The sequence below is a fragment of the Sparus aurata genome, unplaced genomic scaffold (genome assembly GCF_900880675.1).
Source record: "Sparus aurata unplaced genomic scaffold, fSpaAur1.1, whole genome shotgun sequence".
NCBI classification, from domain to species: Eukaryota; Metazoa; Chordata; class Actinopteri; order Spariformes; family Sparidae; genus Sparus; species Sparus aurata.
Genome location: NW_022045118.1, coordinates 105,935 through 128,366, shown reverse-complemented (window position 1 = coordinate 128,366; position 22,432 = coordinate 105,935). Strand labels below are relative to the sequence as shown.

Below are 22,432 nucleotides of genomic sequence, written 5' to 3'. Positions count from 1 at the left end.
CTCCCGAACCAGATCCCCTCCGGCACGTGGCTGCGCCTAGAAATTCTGTCCATAAAAGTAATGAACAGAGCCGGTGACAAAGGGCAGCCCTGCAGGAGTCCAACATGCACTGGGAACAGGTCTGACTTACTGCAGGCAATGCGAACCAAGCTCCTGCTCCGGCAGTACAGGGACCGTACGGCCCTTAACAGAGGGCCCCCGACCCCGTACTCCCGGAGCACCCCCCACAGTATGCCACGAGGGACACGGTCGAATGCCTTCTCCAAGTCCACAAAACACATGTGGACTGGTTGGGCAAACTCCCATGAACCCTCGAGCACCCTGCGGAGGGTATAGAGCTGGTCCAGTGTTCCACGGCCAGGACGAAAACCGCATTGTTCCTCCTGGATCCGAGGTTCGACTATCGGCCGAATTCTCCTCTCCAGTACCCTGGAATAGACTTTCCCGGGGAGGCTGAGGAGTGTGATCCCCCGATAGTTGGAACACACCCTCCGGTCCCCCTTTTTAAATAGGGGGACCACCACCCCGGTCTGCCAGTCCAGAGGCACTGTCCCCGACTGCCACGCGATGCTGCAGAGACGTGTCAGCCAAGACAGCCCCACAACATCCAGAGACTTGAGGTACTCAGGGCGGATCTCATCCACCCCCGGTGCTTTGCCACTGAGGAGCTTACGGACTACCTCAGTGACTTCGGCTTGGGTGATGGATGGGTCAACCTCTGAGTCCCCAGCCTCTGCTTCCTCTATGGAAGGCGTGTCAGTGGGATTGAGGAGATCCTCGAAGTATTCCTTCCACCGCCCGACGATGTCCCCAGTCGAGGTCAACAGCTCCCCACCTCCACTGTAAACAGTGTTGGTGGAGGACTGCTTCCCCCTCCTGAGGCGCCGGATGGTTTGCCAGAATTTCTTCGAGGCCGACCGGTAGTCCTCCTCCATGGCCTCCCTGAACTCTTCCCAGACCCGAGTTTTTGCTTCCGAGACTGCCTGTGCTGCCGCACGCTTGGCCTGCCGGTACCCGTCAGCTGCCTCAGGAGTCCCCCGGGCCAGCCAGGCCCGGTAGGACTCCTTCTTCAGCTTGACAGCAACCCTTACTTCCGGGGTCCACCACCGGGTTCGGGGATTGCCGCAGCGACAGGCACCGGAGACCTTATGGCCACAGCTCCGGACAGCCGCGTCAACAATGGAGGTGGAGAACATGGTCCATTCAGACTCAATGTCCCCAGCCTCCCTCGGGATCTGGTCAAAGCTCTCCCGGAGGTGGGAGTTAAAGATCTCCCTGGCAGAGGGTTCTGCCAGACGTTCCCAGCAGACCCTCACGATACGTTTGGGTCTGCCAGGTCTGTCCAGCTTCCTCCCCCGCCAGCGGATCCAACTCAACACCAGGTGGTGATCAGTTGACAGCTCATAACACTGTCATCGCCCACGTGGGTGTTGAAGTCCCCCAGGAGAACGACGGAGTCCCCGGTTGGAGCACTCTCCAGTACCCCTCCCAGGGACTCCAAGAAGGCCGGGTACTCTGCACCGCTGTTCGGCCCATAAGCCGAGACAACGGTGAGAGTCCTATCCCCGACCCAAAGGCGCAGGGAAACGACCCTCTCGTTCACCGGGGAGAACTCCAACACATGGCGGCTGAGCTGGGGGGCTATAAGCAAGCCCACACCAGCTCGCCGCCTCTCGCCGCGGGCAACTCCAGAGTAGAAGAGAGTCCAGCCTCTCTCAAGGAGTTGGGTTCCAGAGCCCAGGCTGTGCGTGGAGGTGAGCCCGACTATTTCTAGCCGGTACCGCTCAACCTCCCGCACCAGCTCAGGCTCTTTCCCCCCCAGTGAGGTGACATTCCATGTCCCCATGGCTAGAGTCACCATCCGGGGATTGGGCCGCCGGGGCCCCCGCCCACGACCGCCACCCATATCCCTCTGCACCGGCCCCTTCTGAACCCTCCCGCGAGTGGTAAGCCCACAGGAGGGCGGGCCCACGTTGCTCGTTCGGGCTGCGCCTGGCCGGGTCCCGTGGGCAGAGACCCGGCCACCAGGCGCTCGCCTGCGATCCCCAACCCCAGGCCTGGCTCCAGGGTGGGGCCCCGGTGACGCCGATCCGGGCGACGTGCACGTCCTTGGTATTCTTGCATCCGGGTCACGGCACCAAATTGTTGAAGAAGTCATTCAAGATTTGTTGAGTGGTTTGCTGTGGTGCTGTGCTGTGCGTTTATTCAAAGAATACTGGTAGACTGGTGAACCGATAGGCACAGATCAGATCTGAGCCGGTGACTGAACCCAGAGCAAATCAAACTACAACATTTTATACAATAAGACCAAAGGAGACAAATGGCAGGTTCAAACAATAGGAAAACAAAAACAGGAAGGAGGGGAGGGTTATCAAATATAACATTGTGATCAAATTGGGTATAGAGTCCTTTGATTAACTAGTTGGTGTTACGCAAAAGTGGGGTATAGGAAACAGACATGAATCACAAACTGACCAACGAGCAATTGCGCACATTGCACGTTATTTCTTATTTATTGAATACTAAAGCATCCTATGCTTTTATGGAGTCTAGGCTTACCATTGCCGGTGGCTTCTTTATCAACTTAGCACATTTGAGTAAGTTTTCCAAGAAGATTTATTGTATGTAATATTCTTAGTGTGAAGCCTTATTTTACTATGAGGATGAGGAGATTTATGGACAGCAAAACATCTCTGAGACTGTCAATGGCATTTTTTTTTGATAAAAAGGAATCTCATTGCAAATGTAAACTCTGCACCACTCCCTCTTTCTGAACCAATCTGATCCTTGGACACATCAAAGACCAGCTCAATTTAATAATAATAATAATTATAACATTAAATAATAATAATAAGGCTCATTTTAAAGCACTAATTATATAAAATTGCATGCAAGGATGTAATTAGTGGGAATGCTGCAAGCACTATTGTCGTTTTTCAGCTTTTTAAGCTCTTTCAGCCTTGTCCCTTTCAGCTTTTTCAAATATTCAGCTTTTTCGCAAAACAATTTGCAATGGAAGTGAATGGGAAAACCTTTAAAACCTCTTCAGACTTAAACCACTTCCTGTCCCTCATACTTTAAGCTACAGACACAGACACAGATACAGACACCAAAGAGCAACAAGACTTTGAACAAATCAGCATGTCACCAGCTTTTTAAAATCTTGTATGTTTTTTAAAATCATCACAGTTTTAGTTATAAAGATTTTTAGCTTGTCTTGTGATTTGATAATGGGTGTGTAATGTGTCAGCTAGAGTGGAGAGCAGCTGGAAAAACTTTCTTATCTTATCTTCAGCTTGATTTGGATTGAAATATCTGGATGGCAACACATTCTGATCTTTGATTTTACTTAGTTTGGATTTAATGTTGACTAATTGTTTCTCCTTGTGTGAGTGAAGGAATGTAGACGTTGTGGAGATTGCAGGTCCAGGGGTCTTGGAGTTGTTTTTCAGCTGTGGGTGTGTTAAAGGTTAGCAGACAGCAAGGCCACCATTAAGCACTAAACCTGAGTTTGACTCACACGCGAAATGGTGGGAGATGCCTAAACGTTTAAGTTGCTGTAGAGGGACAGAGAGACCATTTTGGTCATTTTGTGGAGAAGACCTAAAGGCAGGAACACACTGGCCCAACCGTTGGACGTCTGAAGCATTTGTGGAGACTCGGACAAGGTCAGGAACAAATCAGCTGCGTTGGAAGCTTTCGGAGCCGTGCAGACGTTGTCTGCTCCGATTCAACATGAGAAGTCTGAGGAGGTTGACTGTTGGCCGTCTGAGCCATTGGTTTCTCTGATTGGTGGTGTGCTAGCGAATCAGCGCAATGTGTGGGAGGGGCGGAATACTGTGTGCGCTGTTGTTTCTATGCACTCCATGCCGTCATTCCCTGTTTTTATGTTTTGGAGTACTGGCACAAGACTAGCTGTAATGTCCGTTCAGGACGAATTAATCTGTGTTCGTTTGGTAATGCCCCGCTGCATGTTTAGTATGCAGCTGTCTCTACACTGGCTCCCAGTTCATCTAAGATCAGACTTTAAGGTGCTGCTGAAGACATACAAAACTGTACATGGCCTTGCCCCGTCGTACATTTCAGATCTCTTTAACCATATATTCCAACTCTGGCATTACGCTCTCAAAATTCAGGGATCCTAGCTGCTGTAAAAAAGAAAAAGTTGAGAAAACGTAAAATATCAAGGCAACATGATACAAGAGATTTTTGAGTTTTCTCAACTTTTGCCTGCTGTTGTTGACTTAACTAAGGTTTTTAAGTTTTGCCAAGAGTTCTGCCAACTTGGATCTTCTTGTTCACCTAATTAGTAGAATCCTGTGAGACTAACAAAGAAATTCTTGCTTGAATGCCATGTATTTCTACCTGCACCAAACAAAGATTGTTTAGTTGAATTAACAAATAACTACTATATATATATGTGTGTGCATGCCATATATTAACAGAAACAAACTACAATGTATTTAAAATTCACAGTGGTACAAAAGTCTGCAATCAGCATGATGTAGCTGTCCAGCAAGAGGAAACAGGTATGGCATCATTTGGCTAACTCTAGCTAAATTTTCCCAATTATTGCAGCATACTTATGTAACTTAACAGACGGGAAGTCTCTCTCGGCAAACACCACTTCACTCATGGTGCCAACATTTTTATCATCTTTGTTAACTCACACAATTTAACCACAGAACAAAGGATGTGAATTAACCCGCAACCGTCGTACACATCATCTTATTCACAACACATTCACAAACCATAATTACACCAACAACAGCAGAATACCCAAGAGTCTTTGCGCTACAGTCCACAAGGGGCGTTACACTATAGATCACTTGTGATTAGTTGGCAGATCTCTCTCTCTCCGAGATATATATGTGTATATATATATATATATATATATATATATATATAGTCACATTGACCAAAAATGGATCTAATCTAATAAATCGACTCGATCTACTCCGAGCTGAACTCGTCACAGCTTCCACCTGCAATGCAAGATCTGGTTGTTTACCTGAAACTCCTGTAGACGCACCTGTTCAGCAGAGAGCCGTTAAATACTGTTCTAACTGGTTCAGACATGCGCACTTTGCGCAGTGTTGCGCACATGACGAATCTACGAGTTGGCCCAACTTAATTCAAAAATCTGCTCAAAGATTTACAAATCCTTGTTGTGCTGATTTTAAAATAGTAGTTAAGACAACAATGAGGGAAATTTGCTGGGCAAACAAGATTTTATAGATTGCTTATTGCAAAGCTTTTTCTGAGTCAGTTTAATTTGAAAACTCAAATGAGATAAACAATTACGAGTTATCATTTTTACAGTGTGGTTCCCAGGATAAAGAAGAAGTCAGCTGGCTGCATGGATTTTTTCCGATCGGGGTCCTTTCCTCTGGAATAGCCTCCCAGCTGACATCAGACAATCTGGCTCTGTTGAAGCCTTTAAATCTAAACTCAAAACTCACTTCTTCGATTTAGCCTTTAATTAGCCCTTGATATCAAATGTAAGCTTCTTCAGTGGTGTCAGTCTCAATGAGTTCCTATAGTACAAGATTTACATTGTGCTGCCGATGAAAAACAATCTGTTTAGTCAGATCAATATATTTGATTTCTCTAACCTTTGTTTTTGTTTTCTGTTCCCACAAGCTGCAAGCTGTCACTCTCTACACTTTTTATAGCTTCCTCCTCCTCCTCCTCTCTCTCCTCCTTCTCTTTCTCCTCCTCCCCTCTTCCTTTCAGGTTTTCTTTCCCCTTCTGATGGACCACGCTCCCCTGGGACAATCTACCGTTTCTGGGCTCCTGCTGCCTTGAAACACTAACGGATCTGAATTGTCACACCCCGGGCTCTGCTGGATCATTGCTCTCCACTGCTTCACTGTCTTCTCATATCTATATTTCTGTAAATCTTGATGCCTCTCTCTGTCTATTACTAATTATCTTTTGTGGCCTTCCCTCTTCCAGGTCATCATGGTGGACAGGAGGTCATGTGGCTCGGGCACCACTTGGTGACGCCTTGTCCAGCTCAGTCGTCTCCTGGATCCACTCACTTTACCTATTACTTGTATCAGACTTTCTGTTAATGTAACTTGTAAACTGTGATTTGTTGCTCTTTTCTGTACATGCGACATCTGTTGCATGTCTGTCCGTCCTGGAAGAGGGATCCCTCCTCTGTGGCTCTTCCTGAGGTTTTTTTACCCTGTTAAAAGGTTTTTTTTGCCATCAACATGTGAAGTTTTTCCTCACTCGAATCGAGGGTCTAAGAACAGATGATGTTGTTCACTGTACAGATTGTAAAGCCCATTGAGGCAATGTAATTGTGATTTTGGGCTATATAAATAAAATTGATTTGAATTTGATTTGATTTGTCTGAAATAGTTAAGTTTCGTTTGATCGAAAGTAAAGAGAATTGTGTGCAAAAAGCTCTCATCCAGCGTCTTTTTTATATGTAACCCATATAATGCTTGTAGTATCATTTAATAATCAAAGCATATAGATAGTGTGATTAAAAATGTTGGAATTCTTTTAAAAGGTTATGATAACAATGTTAAAAGCAGTTTTAAAATGATTATATGTGTATTTATTGGTTTTATTTAAAAGATAGTGTTCTGAAAACTGTCTGAACCAGCATTCACCAGCGATTGGCCGGAGGTCAAGGTTTCAGGTGTTTCAGCATGGACGAGAGAGAGGAGGCTAGGGGAGAGCGACGAAAATGAAGCTAAGCTAAAGTGAGCGTGACCCACAGATTTTCGGGGTTACATTATGAGTTAGAAGTGCACAAACCAGTGTGTAACTTGTGTCTTATGGCTGTCTGTCCGACAACCAGTGAGAACATGGACAAGCTACGTACTGAGAAACGGGAGGAAGTTCAACACGAAATTCTGAGGCTGTTTACGTTTTGTGCTACTGCTAATGCTAAAGTTAGCCACCTGGAGGTCTAGGCCTGGGGAAGTTCCCTGCCCATGCTGGCAGGGAACACCTGTGTGCCTGAGTCCTGTTCAATCAGCACCTTGATTTGCCACACCTGTCAGCTGGATGGCTTATTTTATTGGATTTTAACAAATGTGTGCTCTACATCAGAAAGAATAATTTTTTTGTGTACATACAAAAGAAAACTTTATAAAATTGTTAACGTAAACTTGTGAGAGAAATGGAAGCAACAAACAAAGTGTTGCATTTATAGAGCAGTTTGTTTCGGGTGCCCTGAAGTCTTGCAGGTTTGAAGCTTGTATTCAATAAACTTGGTGTTCTGTGACAACCTCACTGACTCTGTGCCCTGTATTGGATTTTCACAGCCAAATTCACTCCTCCTCATACTCTGCAATATGAAATAGGTTGTTGACACATGCTGGTCACCAGCATACCAGCATTAACATACCAGCACCAGCATGGGATGCTGGTCACCAGCATAAAGAAGTTATCATCTGAGAGAGACACATTAGGTTAAAAAGCATTTCATGTGTGTAATTTAAAAAGAAATCCAAGATACCATTTAAAACTGAGTTAATCAGGGTTTAAGATATTTGATAAATACCTTAAAAGAACCCAAAAGACCTGCCCTCATTAATATGACTACTGAGGGGAGCGCTACATATACACAACATTATCACCACCCGCTTATTGCATCTCGCACATGCGCAGAACGTACATGTACACATACACTGTGGAGCTGGCAGCACGTCGAAGCAGTGTGTTCAGTGCAACTTTTCTGCCGAATGGGTCAGATGGGAGGCAACGGAGTGGTCGGATAAAGGCAGTTGGACGTTGGTTTCAGTCTGGGCGGTATGTGGGGGCCTTAAGGTTAAACGCAGTTAGATGAGTTATGGGAGTTGAGCAGGGAGATAGGTCAACTCCTATTTTAGTCTATTGGATAGATGGACTCTTAATTCACCAAAGTGACCAATTAGAAGAAGTGGGTGTGTACTGGAGAAGGGACTCTTAAAAGGCCCACACGGGGAATAAATGGGGGGTGGTTACTTGTAGATTTCCTAAGATTGAAGGTTCGAGAGGATTTCTGGTAGAGCAGAGGGCAAAGCATTTGGCAGAACTTTGCCAGGATGTGAGAAAGCCAGGGAGCGGCTGCCCTGATTCGTATGCAGGCTTGAGATCTGTTTCAATAAAGATTGCTCTATCATTTCACCCAGCCTTGCCTTTGCTGATTTTTTTATCAACATACTAAATGCCGACACCTTTGATGAAGAGCGCCCAGAAACTACAGGATCCTAAATCTTTTACTTCACATAGACAATATATACAAAGTCATGTAGGAAATCCTGTTGCCTTTCAGCTGATGGCCTTACTTCAAATGTAGGACTTGCACTTTTGGCTGTAGAAGCCCTAGAGCGACAAGCACTCCAGCACCTCCACCATAAGCCGCAATGTTCATTTTGAGCCTAAATTTCTGGTTTCTCTCTGTAGCAGCGTCAATTTTCCCAGGGTTCAGCAATGTCTCCTGTTACTCACTGTATGTTCGCCACAACCATTGAACTTTTTTCTAGACTCACAGGAGTTTGTTAGGTGTTTTCCCATTCATTCCTACGTGGATATTTTCAACTTTGGTTCTGCTAGTGCTCCAGCAGTGTAATGCAATGCATGATAGTTTTATGCATTTCAGGCAAGTATTTTCCAGTATATACAGCAGATTTATGGAAATCACTTCAGCTGTCAGCATTCACACTGTAATTTCGCAGGAAATGCAAATGTTTCTAGTTGCCTGCAAACATCGCAAATGCCTGACATTAAACATGGCCTGATACACTATGTTTTTTACCCATCAAGACTGGATAACGTCACACAAGAGATGATTTAGGTTCTTTAAATATCTTGTATTCTGATCATTTTAACCTTATTGACAGACACTATAAATAGCATTAGAAATCTCACAGAATACAGCTATGACATGATTAAATAAATACAAAAATTGAAAGTGCATTGTTTTAACATACATTATTTCATACAATAAAACTTCTGGCATCAAGTCAACGTTATTGTATACAGTCCACTATAAGCTGCATGTGTTCCTTCACTTCATTTAAGACACTTGTTTCCTTTACAATATACTTTATGTGGAGGGGATTTTTACTATGCTATGTTATACTCCCATGCTATCAAGTGAACTTAGCATTAATTTTACGTGCAATTTGGAACTACAGAGTGGTCTAGATCATTTTAAATACTTTTTTAAAAAAGAATTTTGAATAATCTCTTGCTTGTACAAATTACAAAAGACTTGCATTTCTTCAAAGAGTGAAGATATTAATTGTGCAATAGTGCCATTATTTTGTCCGGCTCAGGAGCCTGGACATTGTCTCACAGAAATGTGTACAGTTCAACAGCCATACTAATCCACTGTAATAAATGTGATAGAAAGCTCATCTGAAACCATACAACACTTAAGGTCATCATGAAACCTAGATTTCTACTGGTCGTCATGTTGTTGAGGCAGCTGTGGTCGTTTTTACAGAAGCTTTGGTTGTTCCCAATGGTTTTCATGTAGCAACAGTTAGAGTGCATAACAATGAACATGGTTAGGGGGTTTAAGTGGGGTTCATCCAATTAAATTTAAACCTGTTCAATACCCAATAGTATATAAAACGTACCCAACAATTTACACAAAAATAATATGATAATATTATTGATATATCTGTATATCTATATATCTCTCTCTATATATGTATATATATATATATATATATATATATATATATATATATATATATATATACACATGTATATACATATATATATATATATTTATATATATACATATATATATCTTAGAAGAATAGAGTAATTGTTGTTGTTAATCAATAATTAAATCAGCATGATATGGGCCAAGAAAAGCAGCGTTAAATAAGTGCATGGATTAACAGATTGGAAGGACGTGTTATTGTTTGTCGTTGCAGCAGTTGAGGTTACAGTTGTTGCTGGTGCAGCAGTAGTAGTTGCATCAGTTGTCATTGCAGAAGTAGAAGTTGCAGCAGCTGTAGTTCCAGCTGTTTCAGGAGCGACAGTAGTTGCAGCAGTAGTGGTTGCAGCAGTTGTAGTTGCAGCTGTTGCTGAATCAACAGTAGTAGTTCCAGCTGTTGTAGTTGCAGCAGTTGTCACTGCAGCAATTGTAGTGGCAGGAACTGGACCCGCTGTAAAAACATTTTTTAAGGAATTTGTTAGAAACTAAAAAGTACTTGTACTTGAACCAAAAGCATTTGTTTAATCCTTCATTGCTGTCAAACTGACATCACTGAGCACCAGTATAACAGACTTATACAGCTAAATAGTTTACTTACATACTAATGCAACTGAAGAGGCACCAAAGGTCACATTGAAGGTGTTTGAATCATTTGCAGCATCAACTAAGGTTTGAGCAACAACAGTATTCATTGGGAGTTCTGAAATAGGGATAGACCGATTGAACACAACTGAAAACTCTACTTCAGCTCCATCCACACGTGTTTGTTGAGCTTGAGCAGCCCTGTAACATGAAACAAAATTAGACAAATGTTAAACACTGATATGAGACAATTCTGTCTACGTGTGATTTGTAATGTAGGTGGCCATAGAAATGCATTCAGTCTTAAACGATTGCTAACAGAGATTTTACCTGAATTGTCTCACAATGCACTGGTCAAAGTTAGAACCAAATCTTGCTCGATATATTTGATTACACTGCAGAAAGACACAAAAGTAAGATTAGCTGTCAAGCACAATATCCTTCAAAATGAATTTAAAAAACTGCAATTTTCGAATTAAATAGGTTTTAAATGATGAAGCATTTTGTATTTCAACTAAAACACTCGGCCAAAATAATTATGCTCAATACGGACAAAAGAAATGGAAAAATGATATGACTATAAAATTACTCACACGAGCTGTAGCTTTTCCTGAAAGCTCTTTGAAACGGGGGCTGGTGCGATCTAGCAACTCATCTGTGAAAATCTCATTTTGCAAGGATGCTGATATGATATAGGTAACAGGGTCAGGTGTCGAGGTTACTGCAGCTGTGGTTATTGTTGTTGCAGCTGATGTAGTTGTTGTCAGGGCAGCTGTAGATGTTGTAGTTGGAGCTGCTGTTGTTGTCGTGGCAGCTTTAGTTGTTGAAGCCACTGTAGCTGTTGTTGTCACAGCTGCTGTGGTTGTTACAGTTGAAACCACTGTGGTTGTTGTTGTGGCAACCGCTGTGGTTGTTGTTGTTGTTGGGACAGCTGTAGTTGTTCTTGGAGCCGCTGTCGTTGTTGTAGTTGTAGTATCTGTGATTGTTGTGGTCGGAGCTGCTGTAGTTGATGTAGTTGGAGCAGCTGTGGTTGTTGTGGTTGGAACTGCTGTGGTTGTTGTTGGTGTCGCTGTGGTTGTGGTTGTTGCGGAAGAAGTTTTTGTTGTAGTTGGAGCTACCGTGGTTGTTGTTGTTGGACCTGCTGTGGTTGTTGTAGTTGGAGATGCTGGGATTGTTGTAGTTGGAGAACCTGTAGTTGTTGTAGTTGGAGCAGCTGTGGTTGTTGTTATTGGAGAAGCTGTGGTTGTTGTAGTTGGAGCCGCATGGGTTGTTGTTGTTGGACCTACTGTGGTTGTAGTTGTCGGGGTAGCTGTAGTTGTTGTTGTTGGAGCTGCTGTGGTTGTTGTAGTCGGAGCAGCTGTAGTTGTTGTTGTTGGAGCTGCTGTGGTTGTTGTAGTCGGAGCAGCTGTAGTTGTTGTCAGTGGGGCTGCTGTGGTTGTAGTTGTTGGAGCTGCTGTGGTTGTTGTAGTCGGAGCCGCTGTGGTTGTTGTAGTTGGAGCCGCTGTGTTAGTTGTAGTCGTAGCCGCTGTGGTTGTTGTAGTTGGGGTAGCTGTGGTTGGTGTTGTTGGAGTAGCTGTGGTTGTTGTCGTTGGAGCTGCTGTGGTTGTTGTAGTAGGAGCAGCCATGGTTGTTGTAGTTGGGGTAGCTGTAGTTGTTGTTGTTGGAGCTGCTGTGGTTGTTGTGGTTGGAGCAGCTGTGGTTGTTGTTGTTAGAGTAGCTGTGGTTGTTATAGTCGGAGACGCTGTGGTTGTTGTAGTTGGAGCCGCTGTGGTAGTTGTAGTCGGAGCCGCTGTGGTTGTTGTAGTTGGAGCAGCTGTGGTTGTTGTTGTTAGAGCAGATGTGGTTGCTGTAGTTGGGGTAGCTGTGGTTGTTGTAGTTGGAGCCGCTGTGGTTGTTGTTGTTGGACCTGCTGTAGTTGTTGTCGTTGGAGCTGATGTGGTTGTTGTAGTAGGAGCAGCTGTAGTTGTCGAAGTTGGGGCAGCTGTGGTTTTTGTTGTCAGAGTAGCTGTGGTTGTTGTTGTTGGAGTAGCTGTGGTTGTTGTAGTTGGAGCCGATGTGGTTGTTGTTGTTGGTGCCGCTGTAGTTGTTGTGGTTGGAGCTGCTGTGGTTGTTGTTGTTGGAGCAACTATGGTTGTTGTAGTTGGGGTAGCTGTAGTTGTTGTTGTTGGAGAAGCTGTGGTTGTTGTAGTCAGAGCCGCTGTGGTGGTTGTAGTTGGTGCCGCTGTAGTTGTTGTAGTAGGAGCAGACGTGGTTGTTGTTGTTGGAGTAGCTGTGGTTGTTGTTGTTGGGGCAGCAGTGGTTGTTCTAGTTGGAGCCGCTGTGGTTGTTGTAGTTGGTGCCGCTGTAGTTGTTGTAGTAGGAGCAGCGGTGGTTGTTGTTGTCGGAGCTGCTGTTGTTGTTGTTGTTGGGGCAGCTGTAGTTGTTGTTGTTGGAGTAGCTGTGGTTGTTGTTGTCAGAATAGCTGTGGTTGTTGTAGTCGGAGATGCTGTGGTTGTTGTCGTTGGAGCTGCTGTGGTTGTTGTAGTAGGAGCAGCCGTGGTTGTTGTAGTTGGGGTAGCTGTAGTTGTTGTTGTTGGATCTGCTGTGGTTGTTGTAGTCGGAGCCGCTGTGGTTGTTGTAGTTGGTGCCGCTGTAGTTGTTGTAGTAGGAGCAGCCGTGGTTGTTGTTGTCGGAGCTGCTGTTGTTGTTGTTGTTGGGGCAGCTGTAGTTGTTGTTGTTGGAGCAGCTGTGGTTGTTGTAGTTGTAGCCGCTGTGGATGTTGTTGTTGGAGCTGCTGTAGTTGTTGTCGTTGGAGCAGATGTGGTTGTTGTTGTTACAGTAGCTGTGGTTGTTGTTGGAGCAATTGTGGTTGTTGTAGTTGGGGTAGCTGTAGTTGTTGTTGTTGGAGTAGCTGTGGTTGTTGTAGTCGGAACCGCTGTGGTTGTTGTAGTTGGTGCCACTGTAGTTGTTGTAGTAGGAGCAGCCGTGGTTGTTGTTGTCGGAGCTGCTGTTGTTGTTGTTGTTGGGGCAGCTGTAGTTGTTGTTGTTTGAGTAGCAGTGGTAGTTGTGGTCAGAGCTGCTGTGGTTGTTGTTGTTGTTGGAGCTGCTGTAGTTGTTGTTGGAGTAGCTGTGGTTGTTGTAGTAGGAGAACCTGTGGTTGTGGTTGTTGGGGAAGCAGTTGTTCTTGTAGTTGGAGACGCTGTGGATGTTGTAGTTGGTGCCGCTGTAGTTGTTGTAGTAGGAGCAGCGGTGGTTGTTGTTGTCGGAGCTGCTGTTGTTGTTGTTGTTGGTTCAGCTGTAGTTGTTGTTGCTGGAGCAACTGTGGTTGTTGTAGTTGGAGCCGCTGTGGTTGTTGTTGTTTGAGCTGCTGTAGTTGTTGTCGTTGGAGCAGCTGTGGTTGTTGTAGTTGGAGACACTGTAGTTGTTGTTGGAGTAGCTGTGGTTGTTGTAGTTGGAGCCGCTGTGGTTGTTGTTGTTGGAGCTGCTGTAGTTGTTGTCGTTGGAGCAGCTGTGGTTGTTGTAGTTGGGGTAGCTGTAGTTGTTGTTGTTGGAGCTGCTGTGGTTGTTGTAGTTGGAGCAGCTGTGGTTGTTGTAGTTGGTGCCGCTGTAGTTGTTGTAGTAGGAGCAGCTGTAGTTGTTGTTGTTGGAGTAACTGTGGTTGTTGTAGTTGGAGCCGCTGTGGTTGTTGTTGTTGGAGCTGCTGTAGTTGTTGTCGTTGGAGTAGCTGTGGTTGTTGTAGTTGGGGTAGCTGTAGTTGTTGTTGTTGGAGCTGCTGTGGTTGTTGTAGTTGGAGCAGCTGTGGTTGTTGTAGTTGGGGTAGCTGTAGTTGTTGTTGTTGGAGCTGCTGTGGTTGTTGTAGTTGGAGCAGCTGTGGTTGTTGTTGTTACAGTAGCTGTGGTTGTTGTTGTTGGAGCAATTGTGGTTGTTGTAGTCGGAACCGCTGTGGTTGTTGTAGTTGGTGCCACTGTAGTTGTTGTAGTAGGAGCAGCCATGGTTGCTGTTGTCAGAGCTGCTGTTGTTGTTGTTGTTGTGGCAGCTGTAGATGTTGTTGTTGGAGTAACTGTGGTTGTTGTAGTTGGAGCCGCTGTGGTTGTTGTTGTTGGAGCTGCTGTAGTTGTTGTCGATGGAGTAGCTGTGGTTGTTGTAGTTGGGGTAGCTGTAGTTGTTGTTGTTGGAGCTACTGTGGTTGTTGTAGTTGGAGCAGCTGTGGTTGTTGTTGTTACAGTAGCTGTGGTTGTTGTTGTTGGAGCAATTGTGGTTGTTGTAGTCGGAACCGCTGTGGTTGTTGTAGTTGGGGTAGCTGTAGTTGTTGTTGTTGGAGCTGCTGTGGTTGTTGTAGTTGGAGCAGCTTTGGTTGTTGTTGTTGGAGTAGCTGTGGTTGTTGTTGTTGGGGCAGCAGTGGTTGTTGTAGTTGGAGCCGCTGTGGTTGTTGTAGTTGGAGCCGCTGTGGTTGTTGTTGTTGTTGGAGCTGCTGTAGTTGTTGTCGTTGGAGCTGCTGTGGTTGTTGTAGTTGGAGACACTGTAGTTGTTGTTGGAGTAGCTGTGGTTGTTGTAGTTGGAGTAGCTGTGGTTGTGGTTGTTGGGGAAGCAGTTGTTCTTGTAGTTGGAGACGCTGTGGTTGTCGTAGTTGGTGCCGCTGTAGTTGTTGTAGTAGGAGCAGCGGTGGTTGTTGTTGTCAGAGCTGCTGTTGTTGTTGGTTCAGCTGTTGTTGTTGTTGCTGGAGTAACTGTGGTTGTTGTACTTGGAGCCGCTGTGGTTGTTGTTGTTGGAGCTGCAGTAGTTGTTGTCGTTGGAGCTACTGTGGTTGTTGTAGTTGGAGACACTGTAGTTGTAGTAGGAGCAGCTGTGGTTGTTGTTGTTGGAGTAACTGTGGTTGTTGTAGTTGGAGCCGCTGTGGTTGTTGTTGTTGGAGCTGCTGTAGTTGTTGTCGTTGGAGCTGCTGTGGTTGTTGTAGTTGGAGCAATTGTGTTTGTTGTAGTTGGGGTAGCTGTGGTTGTTGTTGTTGGATCAATTGTGGTTGTTGTAGTTAGGGTAGCTGTAGTTGTTGTTGTTGGAGTAGCTGTGGTAGTTGTAGTCAGAGCTGCTGTGGTTGTTGTTGTTGTTGTAGCTGCTGTAGTTGTTGTCGTTGGGGCTGCTGTATTTGTTGTTGTTGGAGCTGCTGTGGTTGTTGTAGTTGGAGCAGCCGTGGTTGTTGTTGTCGGAGCTGCTGTTGTTGTTGTTGTTGGGGCAGCTGTAGTTGTTGTTGTTGGAGTAGCTGTGGTTGTTGTAGTTGGAGCCGCTGTTGTTGTTGTTGTTGTTGGAGCTGCTGTAGTTGTTGTCGTTGGAGCTGCTGTGGTTGTTGTAGTTGGAGACACTGTAGTTGTTGTTGGAGTAGCTGTGGTTGTTGTAGTTGGAGTAGCTGTGGTTGTGGTTGTTGGGGAAGCAGTTGTTCTTGTAGTTGGAGACGCTGTGGTTGTCGTAGTTGGTGCCGCTGTAGTTGTTGTAGTAGGAGCAGCGGTGGTTGTTGTTGTCAGAGCTGCTGTTGTTGTTGGTTCAGCTGTTGTTGTTGTTGTTGTTGCTGGAGTAACTGTGGTTGTTGTAGTTGGAGCCGCTGTGGTTGTTGTTGTTGGAGCTGCAGTAGTTGTTGTCGTTGGAGCTACTGTGGTTGTTGTAGTTGGAGACACTGTAGTTGTTGTTGGAGTAGCAGTGGTTGTTGTTGTCGGAGCTGCTGTTGTTGTTGTTGTTGTTGGGGCAGCTGTAGTTGTTGTTGTTGGAGTAACTGTGGTTGTTGTAGTTGGAGCCGCTGTGGTTGTTGTTGTTGGAGACACTATAGTTGTTGTTGGAGTAGCTGTGGTTGTTGTAGTTGGAGTAGCTGTGGTTGTTGTAGTTGGAGTAGCTGTTGTTGTGGTTGTTGGGGAAGGAGTTGTTGTTGTAGTTGGAGAAGCTGTGGTTGTTGTAGTTGGAGCCGCTGTGGTTGTTGTAGTTGGAGCAGCCGTGGTTGTTGTTGTCGGAGCTGTTGTTGTTGTTGTTGTTGGGGCAGCTGTAGTTGTTGTTGTTGTTGGAGTAACTGTGGTTGTTGTAGTTGGAGCCGCTGTGGTTGTTGTTGTTGGAGTCACTGTAGTTGTTGTTGGAGTAGCTGTGGTTGTTGTAGTTGGAGTAGCTGTGGTTGTTGTAGTTGGAGTAGCTGTTGTTGTGGTTGTTGGGGAAAGAGTTGTTGTTGTAGTTGGAGCCGCTGTGGATGTTGTAGTTGGTGCCGCTGTGGTTGTTGTAGTAGGAGCAGCTGTGGTTGTTGTTGTCGGAGCTGCTGTGGTTGTTGTAGTTGGAGCAGCTGTGGTTGTTGTAGTTGGGAGCCGCTGTGGTTGTTGTTGTTGGAGCTATGTGAGTTGTTGTTGTTGGAGCTGCTTGTATTTGGTGTGTCGTTGGACAGCTGCTGTGGTTGTTGTAGTTGGAGACGCTGTGGTTGTTGTAGTTGGTGCTGCTGTAGTTGTTGTAGTAGGAAGCAGCTGGTGTGTTTGTTGTTGTCGGAGCTGCTGTTGTTGTTGTTGTGTAGGTTCAGCTTGTAGGTTTGTTGTTGGAGGCAGCTGTGGTTGTTGTTGTGGAGGCCGGCTTGTGGTTCTTGTTGTTGGAGCTGCTGTAGTTGTTGTCGTTGGAGCGGCTGTGGTTGTAGTAGAAGGAGCAGCCGTGGTTGTTGTAGTTGGGGTAGCTGTAGTTGTTGTTGTTGGAGCTGCTGTGGTTGTTGTAGTTGGAGCAGCTGTGGTTGTTGTTGTTGGAGTAGCTGTGGTTGTTGTAGTTGGGGCAGCTGTGGTTGTTGTTGTTGGAGTAGCTGTGGTTGTTGTAGTAGGAGCAGCCGTGGTTGTTGTTGTCGGAGTTGCTGTGGTTGTTGTTGGAGCAATTGTGGTTGTTGTAGTTGGGGTAGCTGTGGTTGTTGTTGTTGGAGCAATTGTGGTTGTTGTAGTTGGTGCCGCTGTAGTTGTTGTAGTAGGAGCAGCTGTAGTTGTTGCTGTTGGAGTAACTGTGCTTGTTGGAGCTGGAGCCGCTGTGGTTGTTGTTGTTGGAGCTGCTGTAGTTGTTGTCGTTGGAGCTGCTGTGGTTGTTGCAGTTGGAGACACTGTAGTTGTTGTTGGAGTAGCTGTGGTTGTTGTAGTTGGAGTAGCTGTGGTTGTCGTGGAAGCAGTTGTTGTTATAGTTGGAGCCGCTGTGTTTGTTGTAGTTGGTGCCGCTGTAGTTGTTGTTGTTGGAGCTGCTGTGGTTGTTTTTGTTGGGGCAGCTGTAGTAGTTGTTGTTGGAGTAGCTGTGGTTGTTGTAGTTGGAGCCGCTGTGGTTGTTGTTGTTGGAGCTGCTGTAGTTGTTGTCGTTGGAGCTGCTGTGGTTGTTGTAGAAGGATCAGCTTTGGTTGTTGTAGTTGGGGTAGCTGTAGTTGTTGTTGTTGGAGCTGCTGTGGTTGTTGTAGTTGGAGCCGCTGTGGTTGTTGTTGGTGGAGCTGCTGTAGTTGTTGTCGTTGGAGCTGCTGTATTTTGTTGTCGTTGGAGCTGCTGTGGTTGTTGTAGTTGGAGACACTGTGGTTGTTGTAGTTGGTGCTGCTGTAGTTGTTGTAGTAGGAGCAGCGGTGGTTGTTGTTGTCGGAGCTGCTGTTGTTGTTGTTGTTGGTTCAGCTGTAGTTGTTGTTGTTGGAGCAGCTGTGGTTGTTGTTGTTGGAGCCGCTGTGGTTGTTGTTGTTGGAGCTGCTGTAGTTGTTGTCGTTGTAGCGGCTGTGGTTGTAGTAGAAGGAGCAGCCGTGGTTGTTGTAGTTGGGGTAGCTGTAGTTGTTGTAGTTGGAGCCGCTGTGGTTGTTGTTGTTGGAGCCGCTGTGGTTGTTGTTGTTGGAGCTGCTGTAGTTGTTGTCGTTGTAGCGGCTGTGGTTGTAGTAGAAGGAGCAGCCGTGGTTGTTGTAGTTGGGGTAGCTGTAGTTGTTGTAGTTGGAGCCGCTGTGGTTGTTGTTGTTGGAGCAATTGTGGTTGTTGTTGTTACAGTAGCTGTGGTTGTTGTTGTTGGATTAGCTGTGGTTGTTATAGTTGGAGCCGCTGTGGTTGTTGTTGTTGGAGCTGCTGTAGTTGTTGTCGTTGGAGCTGCTGTTGTTGTTGTTGTTGGGGCAGCTGTGGTGGTTGTAGTTGGAGCCGCCGTGGTTGTTGTAGTTGTAGGTGCTGTGGTTGTTGTTGTCGCAGCCACAGCCGCTGTGGTTGTCGTTGTTGCGGCCGTTGTGGTGGTTGTAGTCGGAGCCGCCATGGTTGTTGTTGAGGCATCGGCATTCACATTTACAGCCACTGCAACTATGACGTAGAAGTTAAAACTAATTTTCATCTTTGAGCAGTAGCTTTATAGATCACCTTGTTAGTCTGTTGGTCAGTCAGTCTTATATCAGTTGGTCTGTGCGTCAGTCGCATCGTCGTTCAGTCCCCAAATTTTGCCCACTCTGGCCAGCCACAGTTTTGGCCATCTGAGGCTGATATTTTGCCTGAGTGATCAATGATAAAGAATAGCTTTTCAAGATAGTTTTCCTCCATAGAAATGTCACAACTGCTGTAAAATTTCTGACAGAAATACTGTAAATCATACATGAGGCTAACACCTGCACATCAACCTCCAGTTGCCACCCACCTTCATATAGAAGCTGAAGATGAAAAGCCAATCATGTTGCAAGAACAGAGCCATGTGTACAGACATGGCAAGGGCTGACACACACTATAAGTTGTATTAGAGATTATAGTATTGATTTTTATCAATGTTCTACCTAGAGCCGGTCCTGGGCATAGGCAGTTTAGGCAAATGCTACGGGAGCCGTCGTCCGCGGGGGGCGCGGAAAACGGGGTGAGAAAATAAATAGATAAATAAATTTAATACATTTTTTATCAGTGCCATTACTAGTATTATTTCGAAATATTATATAAGCCCACTGCAATATAACGTCATGGCAAGGACTATTAAATAACGCAGAGGCCTTTTTTCTGGGTTCTGGCTCATTGCACTTTTCCTGTCCTCTGTGAGGGGGGCGGGTCGAGAGGCGAGCTGCCTGAATCTGACTGGATTGAGACCCCAAGACCAAGAGAGAGATTTAATGATACTGTAGCAGAACCACAAGGTCCAAAAAAATTAAACCATCCGGCGCCCAGTGAAGGAAAAGACAGAAAAAAGAGGAAGAAAAACATGAAGAAGATACAGGTACAGTAACGTCAATGTGATCAAGTGAATGAAATTAATAGTTTAATGAATGTTGTTGGAGCAGAGTGTTAGCTTGCTAGCTTACTTTGGATAATAATCAATAAATAGCTGAGTCGACGTGTGTTAATGTTTCTCCACTTAAATTCATCAGGGACGTTTGGAAAGTTAACGTTAGGCCTGTTCAGGTGTTTTTTTCTGCTTGTCTGTCAGTTAAAATGCTATCAGTTTTTTCATCCCCTTTGTAATAGGGTAGATGTAAGCCTTTGGTTTACTGTGTCACAGTTTATGTTTGTTAAAGTTTACATCAGTGTTAAAGTGCAGTTAAAGTGTATTACTGTTAATACTCCACACTGCACTATATACACTGCACTTGCACTCTGGTTAGACTATATTGCTTTCCAATGACAATAAAGTTGAATGAACCTCATCACATTTTCATTATTAGTCTATTTTAGTCTTATGTATGGCACACACCAATCTGTTTTTTTTTTTTCGTAATAAATTGTAACATGCAGTGATCACATATACTTCTCTTATCTCTTCAGATGCACTTTTAACATATTTCACCACCAGCCCAGTGAAACAGCATCAGGTGCTCCTGTCCCTCTACCTCAGCACAGCAGAGTGACACAGCATCAGGACTAAAGGCTGAATGGCGACTGACTACGTGAGATGAGAGCTAGTTCACAGAGGACCATTTTAAATTAAAAAAGACAGTTACACATTTCCCAAAAACAAAGATGGGAGAGTGTCAACATGGCTTTTGTGACAGAGTCTTAGTCAATGCTGAAAATATCAAAAGAAGCTGGCTGATATACTCAAACAGAAATGATAGCTTGCACTGCTTCTGCTGCTAAATGTTTTCTCCAAAAGAATACAGACTTAATAAGGAAGGACTAAAGGACTGGACAAATGGAAGCGACTTGCTGAAGGTTCATGAGGATAGCCGGGAGCACAATACCCACATGGCAACATGGAAGGAGTTGAAGGTCGTTTTGCAAAGCGGCTGACAATAGATAAGCGAGAGATGGCACTTGCTGAGGCTGAGAGATAATATGTGTGCACAATGCCTTATTTATATTGTATTTTTATCACTTGTTTCTTCCCTCAGTTTTTATTTGGTGTGATATTTTTGACTTAAAAAAATAAAATCTTGAATATATACATGCAGTTTCTGTGTGAGTGTATGAAAATTGAATGTGAAATTGACTGCGATGCAAGGGGGCACCACCTAAGATTTTGCCTAGGGTACCAAATTACTCAGGAACGGCACTGGTTCTACCCCAGATTTGTGAATTCGCCGTTTGGCAAGTGCTTTTCATTTTTTGTTTTAACGATAATATGAAACCACAATTTACTCTCCAGTTTCTTCATCTCAGGTTAAAAATAAACCAGAGAACAATAGTGGAGGTTGAGAGAATGCATAAACACATTAATTTACACGTATTATGTGGTTGGCTGGACACTTGCCAGGTTATTCAGAGGTCCAACTAACTTAACAATAGGTGTCATGTGATTTAAACAAGCTTGGTAATAAACACAAAGAATAATTTTATCTTAGGTATTTAAGTGCGACCATGCCACAATTTAGCTTTTATCTTTGCTTATTGGTTGTAATATCAGGTTGGTACTGGATTCTGATGTGTCTTTGCATAAGAAATACTTGATGAGGCGCAGGACAGAATTCTATTCAGAATTCTAGTCATGTCATTCCCCATACCTTTTATTTGACTTATTTTGTATCAAGACACTGTAAAGGCAATTGAAGTAATATCACTCAGCTTACCTGTTACAATCAGGAAAATTGTTGTGATCCGTGCCATAGCCATCTTGTCTTTCTTCTATAAATAAATAATCAAACAATGCAGAGATTTACTGCACCTGTCACCATGTTGAAACCTTTTGTACAACAACAACTAGCCCACAGAATCATTACTTTAACTGTCATGTAAATGATGGAATCCCTGGGAGCATCAAATGCGTTAAAATCTTTTATAGATAAAACGATAATTTTACCAGTCTAAATTAAATAGTAATCCTTTCTCTCAGTCTAAATTAAATAGTAATCCTTTCTCTCTGTGTATTTCTGTTCCTTTCCTGTTTTTAATGAAAACACCTTTAATTCTGAGAGAACGCAGAATCATAAATTCATTGTTTCAGCCGTCATCTAAAGGTACATTTACATGGTAATATCATATCATTTTATTGATCATGATACTTTTAAACATCATTGAGAATTCATGTCTCCATTAGGTTTTATCCAGATATGAATTGGCTGAATAGACACATCTAGATGCACTACATCAACAAGCACAGTACTGCAACAGGCAGGTGCAATGAGTGAGGAGGATTGCTGTTTAACCTGCCCTAATCACTCAGTTTGTGCAACTGTTCACAAACATAAAGCTGGCTGAAATGCCTTTGAGCAAATAACTGAACACTTCTTATGGAACAGGCTGAACCTGAACTCTAAATCTGTAATAGAGAACAAAAAGAGATTCCTTAAACAAATCAGTAATTGATCACATTATTATTATTTATATCTGACCAACTACATTTATATACTAATTGTAATTATGATTTTAATTAATACTATGATGCTGATGTGTTTGTAAATGAAACAATGTATCTTTACCATGCTGAGAAAATGCTGTAATTATAATGGTCAAAAAAAAGAATTTATAACATAGTGCTAAAAAACCCCCCAAAAAAACATCAAAGGTATTTTCGGAAAACCAATCTGTATCAATATTTACAATATTAACAAGGCAATAATACCAACTGAGAAATAGTTATTTGATACATTTCCATATAAAGACGCTGCCCTTGCTTGGAATACGGTCGCAGGAACACTGTTTTATCTAAAAAAGGCATCTTCTTGGATTCTGACTAACATACAGTGAAACGGTATTAAATTGTGTTGTCCTTAGATGACAGTTTGTTTATTTAGTTTATTCAGTCAAGAACATCAGTAAAGTAAGCGTTTTCTCTAGCCTTCAAATGCTTTCCTCAAAA

At 44.1% G+C, this 22,432-nt stretch overlaps 1 protein-coding gene and 1 pseudogene across 1 annotated transcript; both read right to left on the bottom strand.

Moving 5' to 3' along the window:
* Window positions 1-9,788: 9,788 nt before the first annotated feature.
* Window positions 9,789-11,166, bottom strand: LOC115577817 (mucin-5AC-like; the record flags this gene model as incomplete). Its single annotated transcript, XM_030410697.1, has 4 exons — window positions 9,789-10,133; window positions 10,281-10,465; window positions 10,595-10,659; window positions 10,858-11,166. Coding segments are annotated over 4 exons (885 nt in total), but the record flags the coding sequence as incomplete, so codon positions are not given.
* A 2-nt stretch (window positions 11,167-11,168) lies between these two features.
* Window positions 11,169-16,144, bottom strand: LOC115577816 (bromodomain-containing protein DDB_G0280777-like; annotated as a pseudogene).
* Between the last annotated feature and the right edge of the window lie 6,288 nt (window positions 16,145-22,432).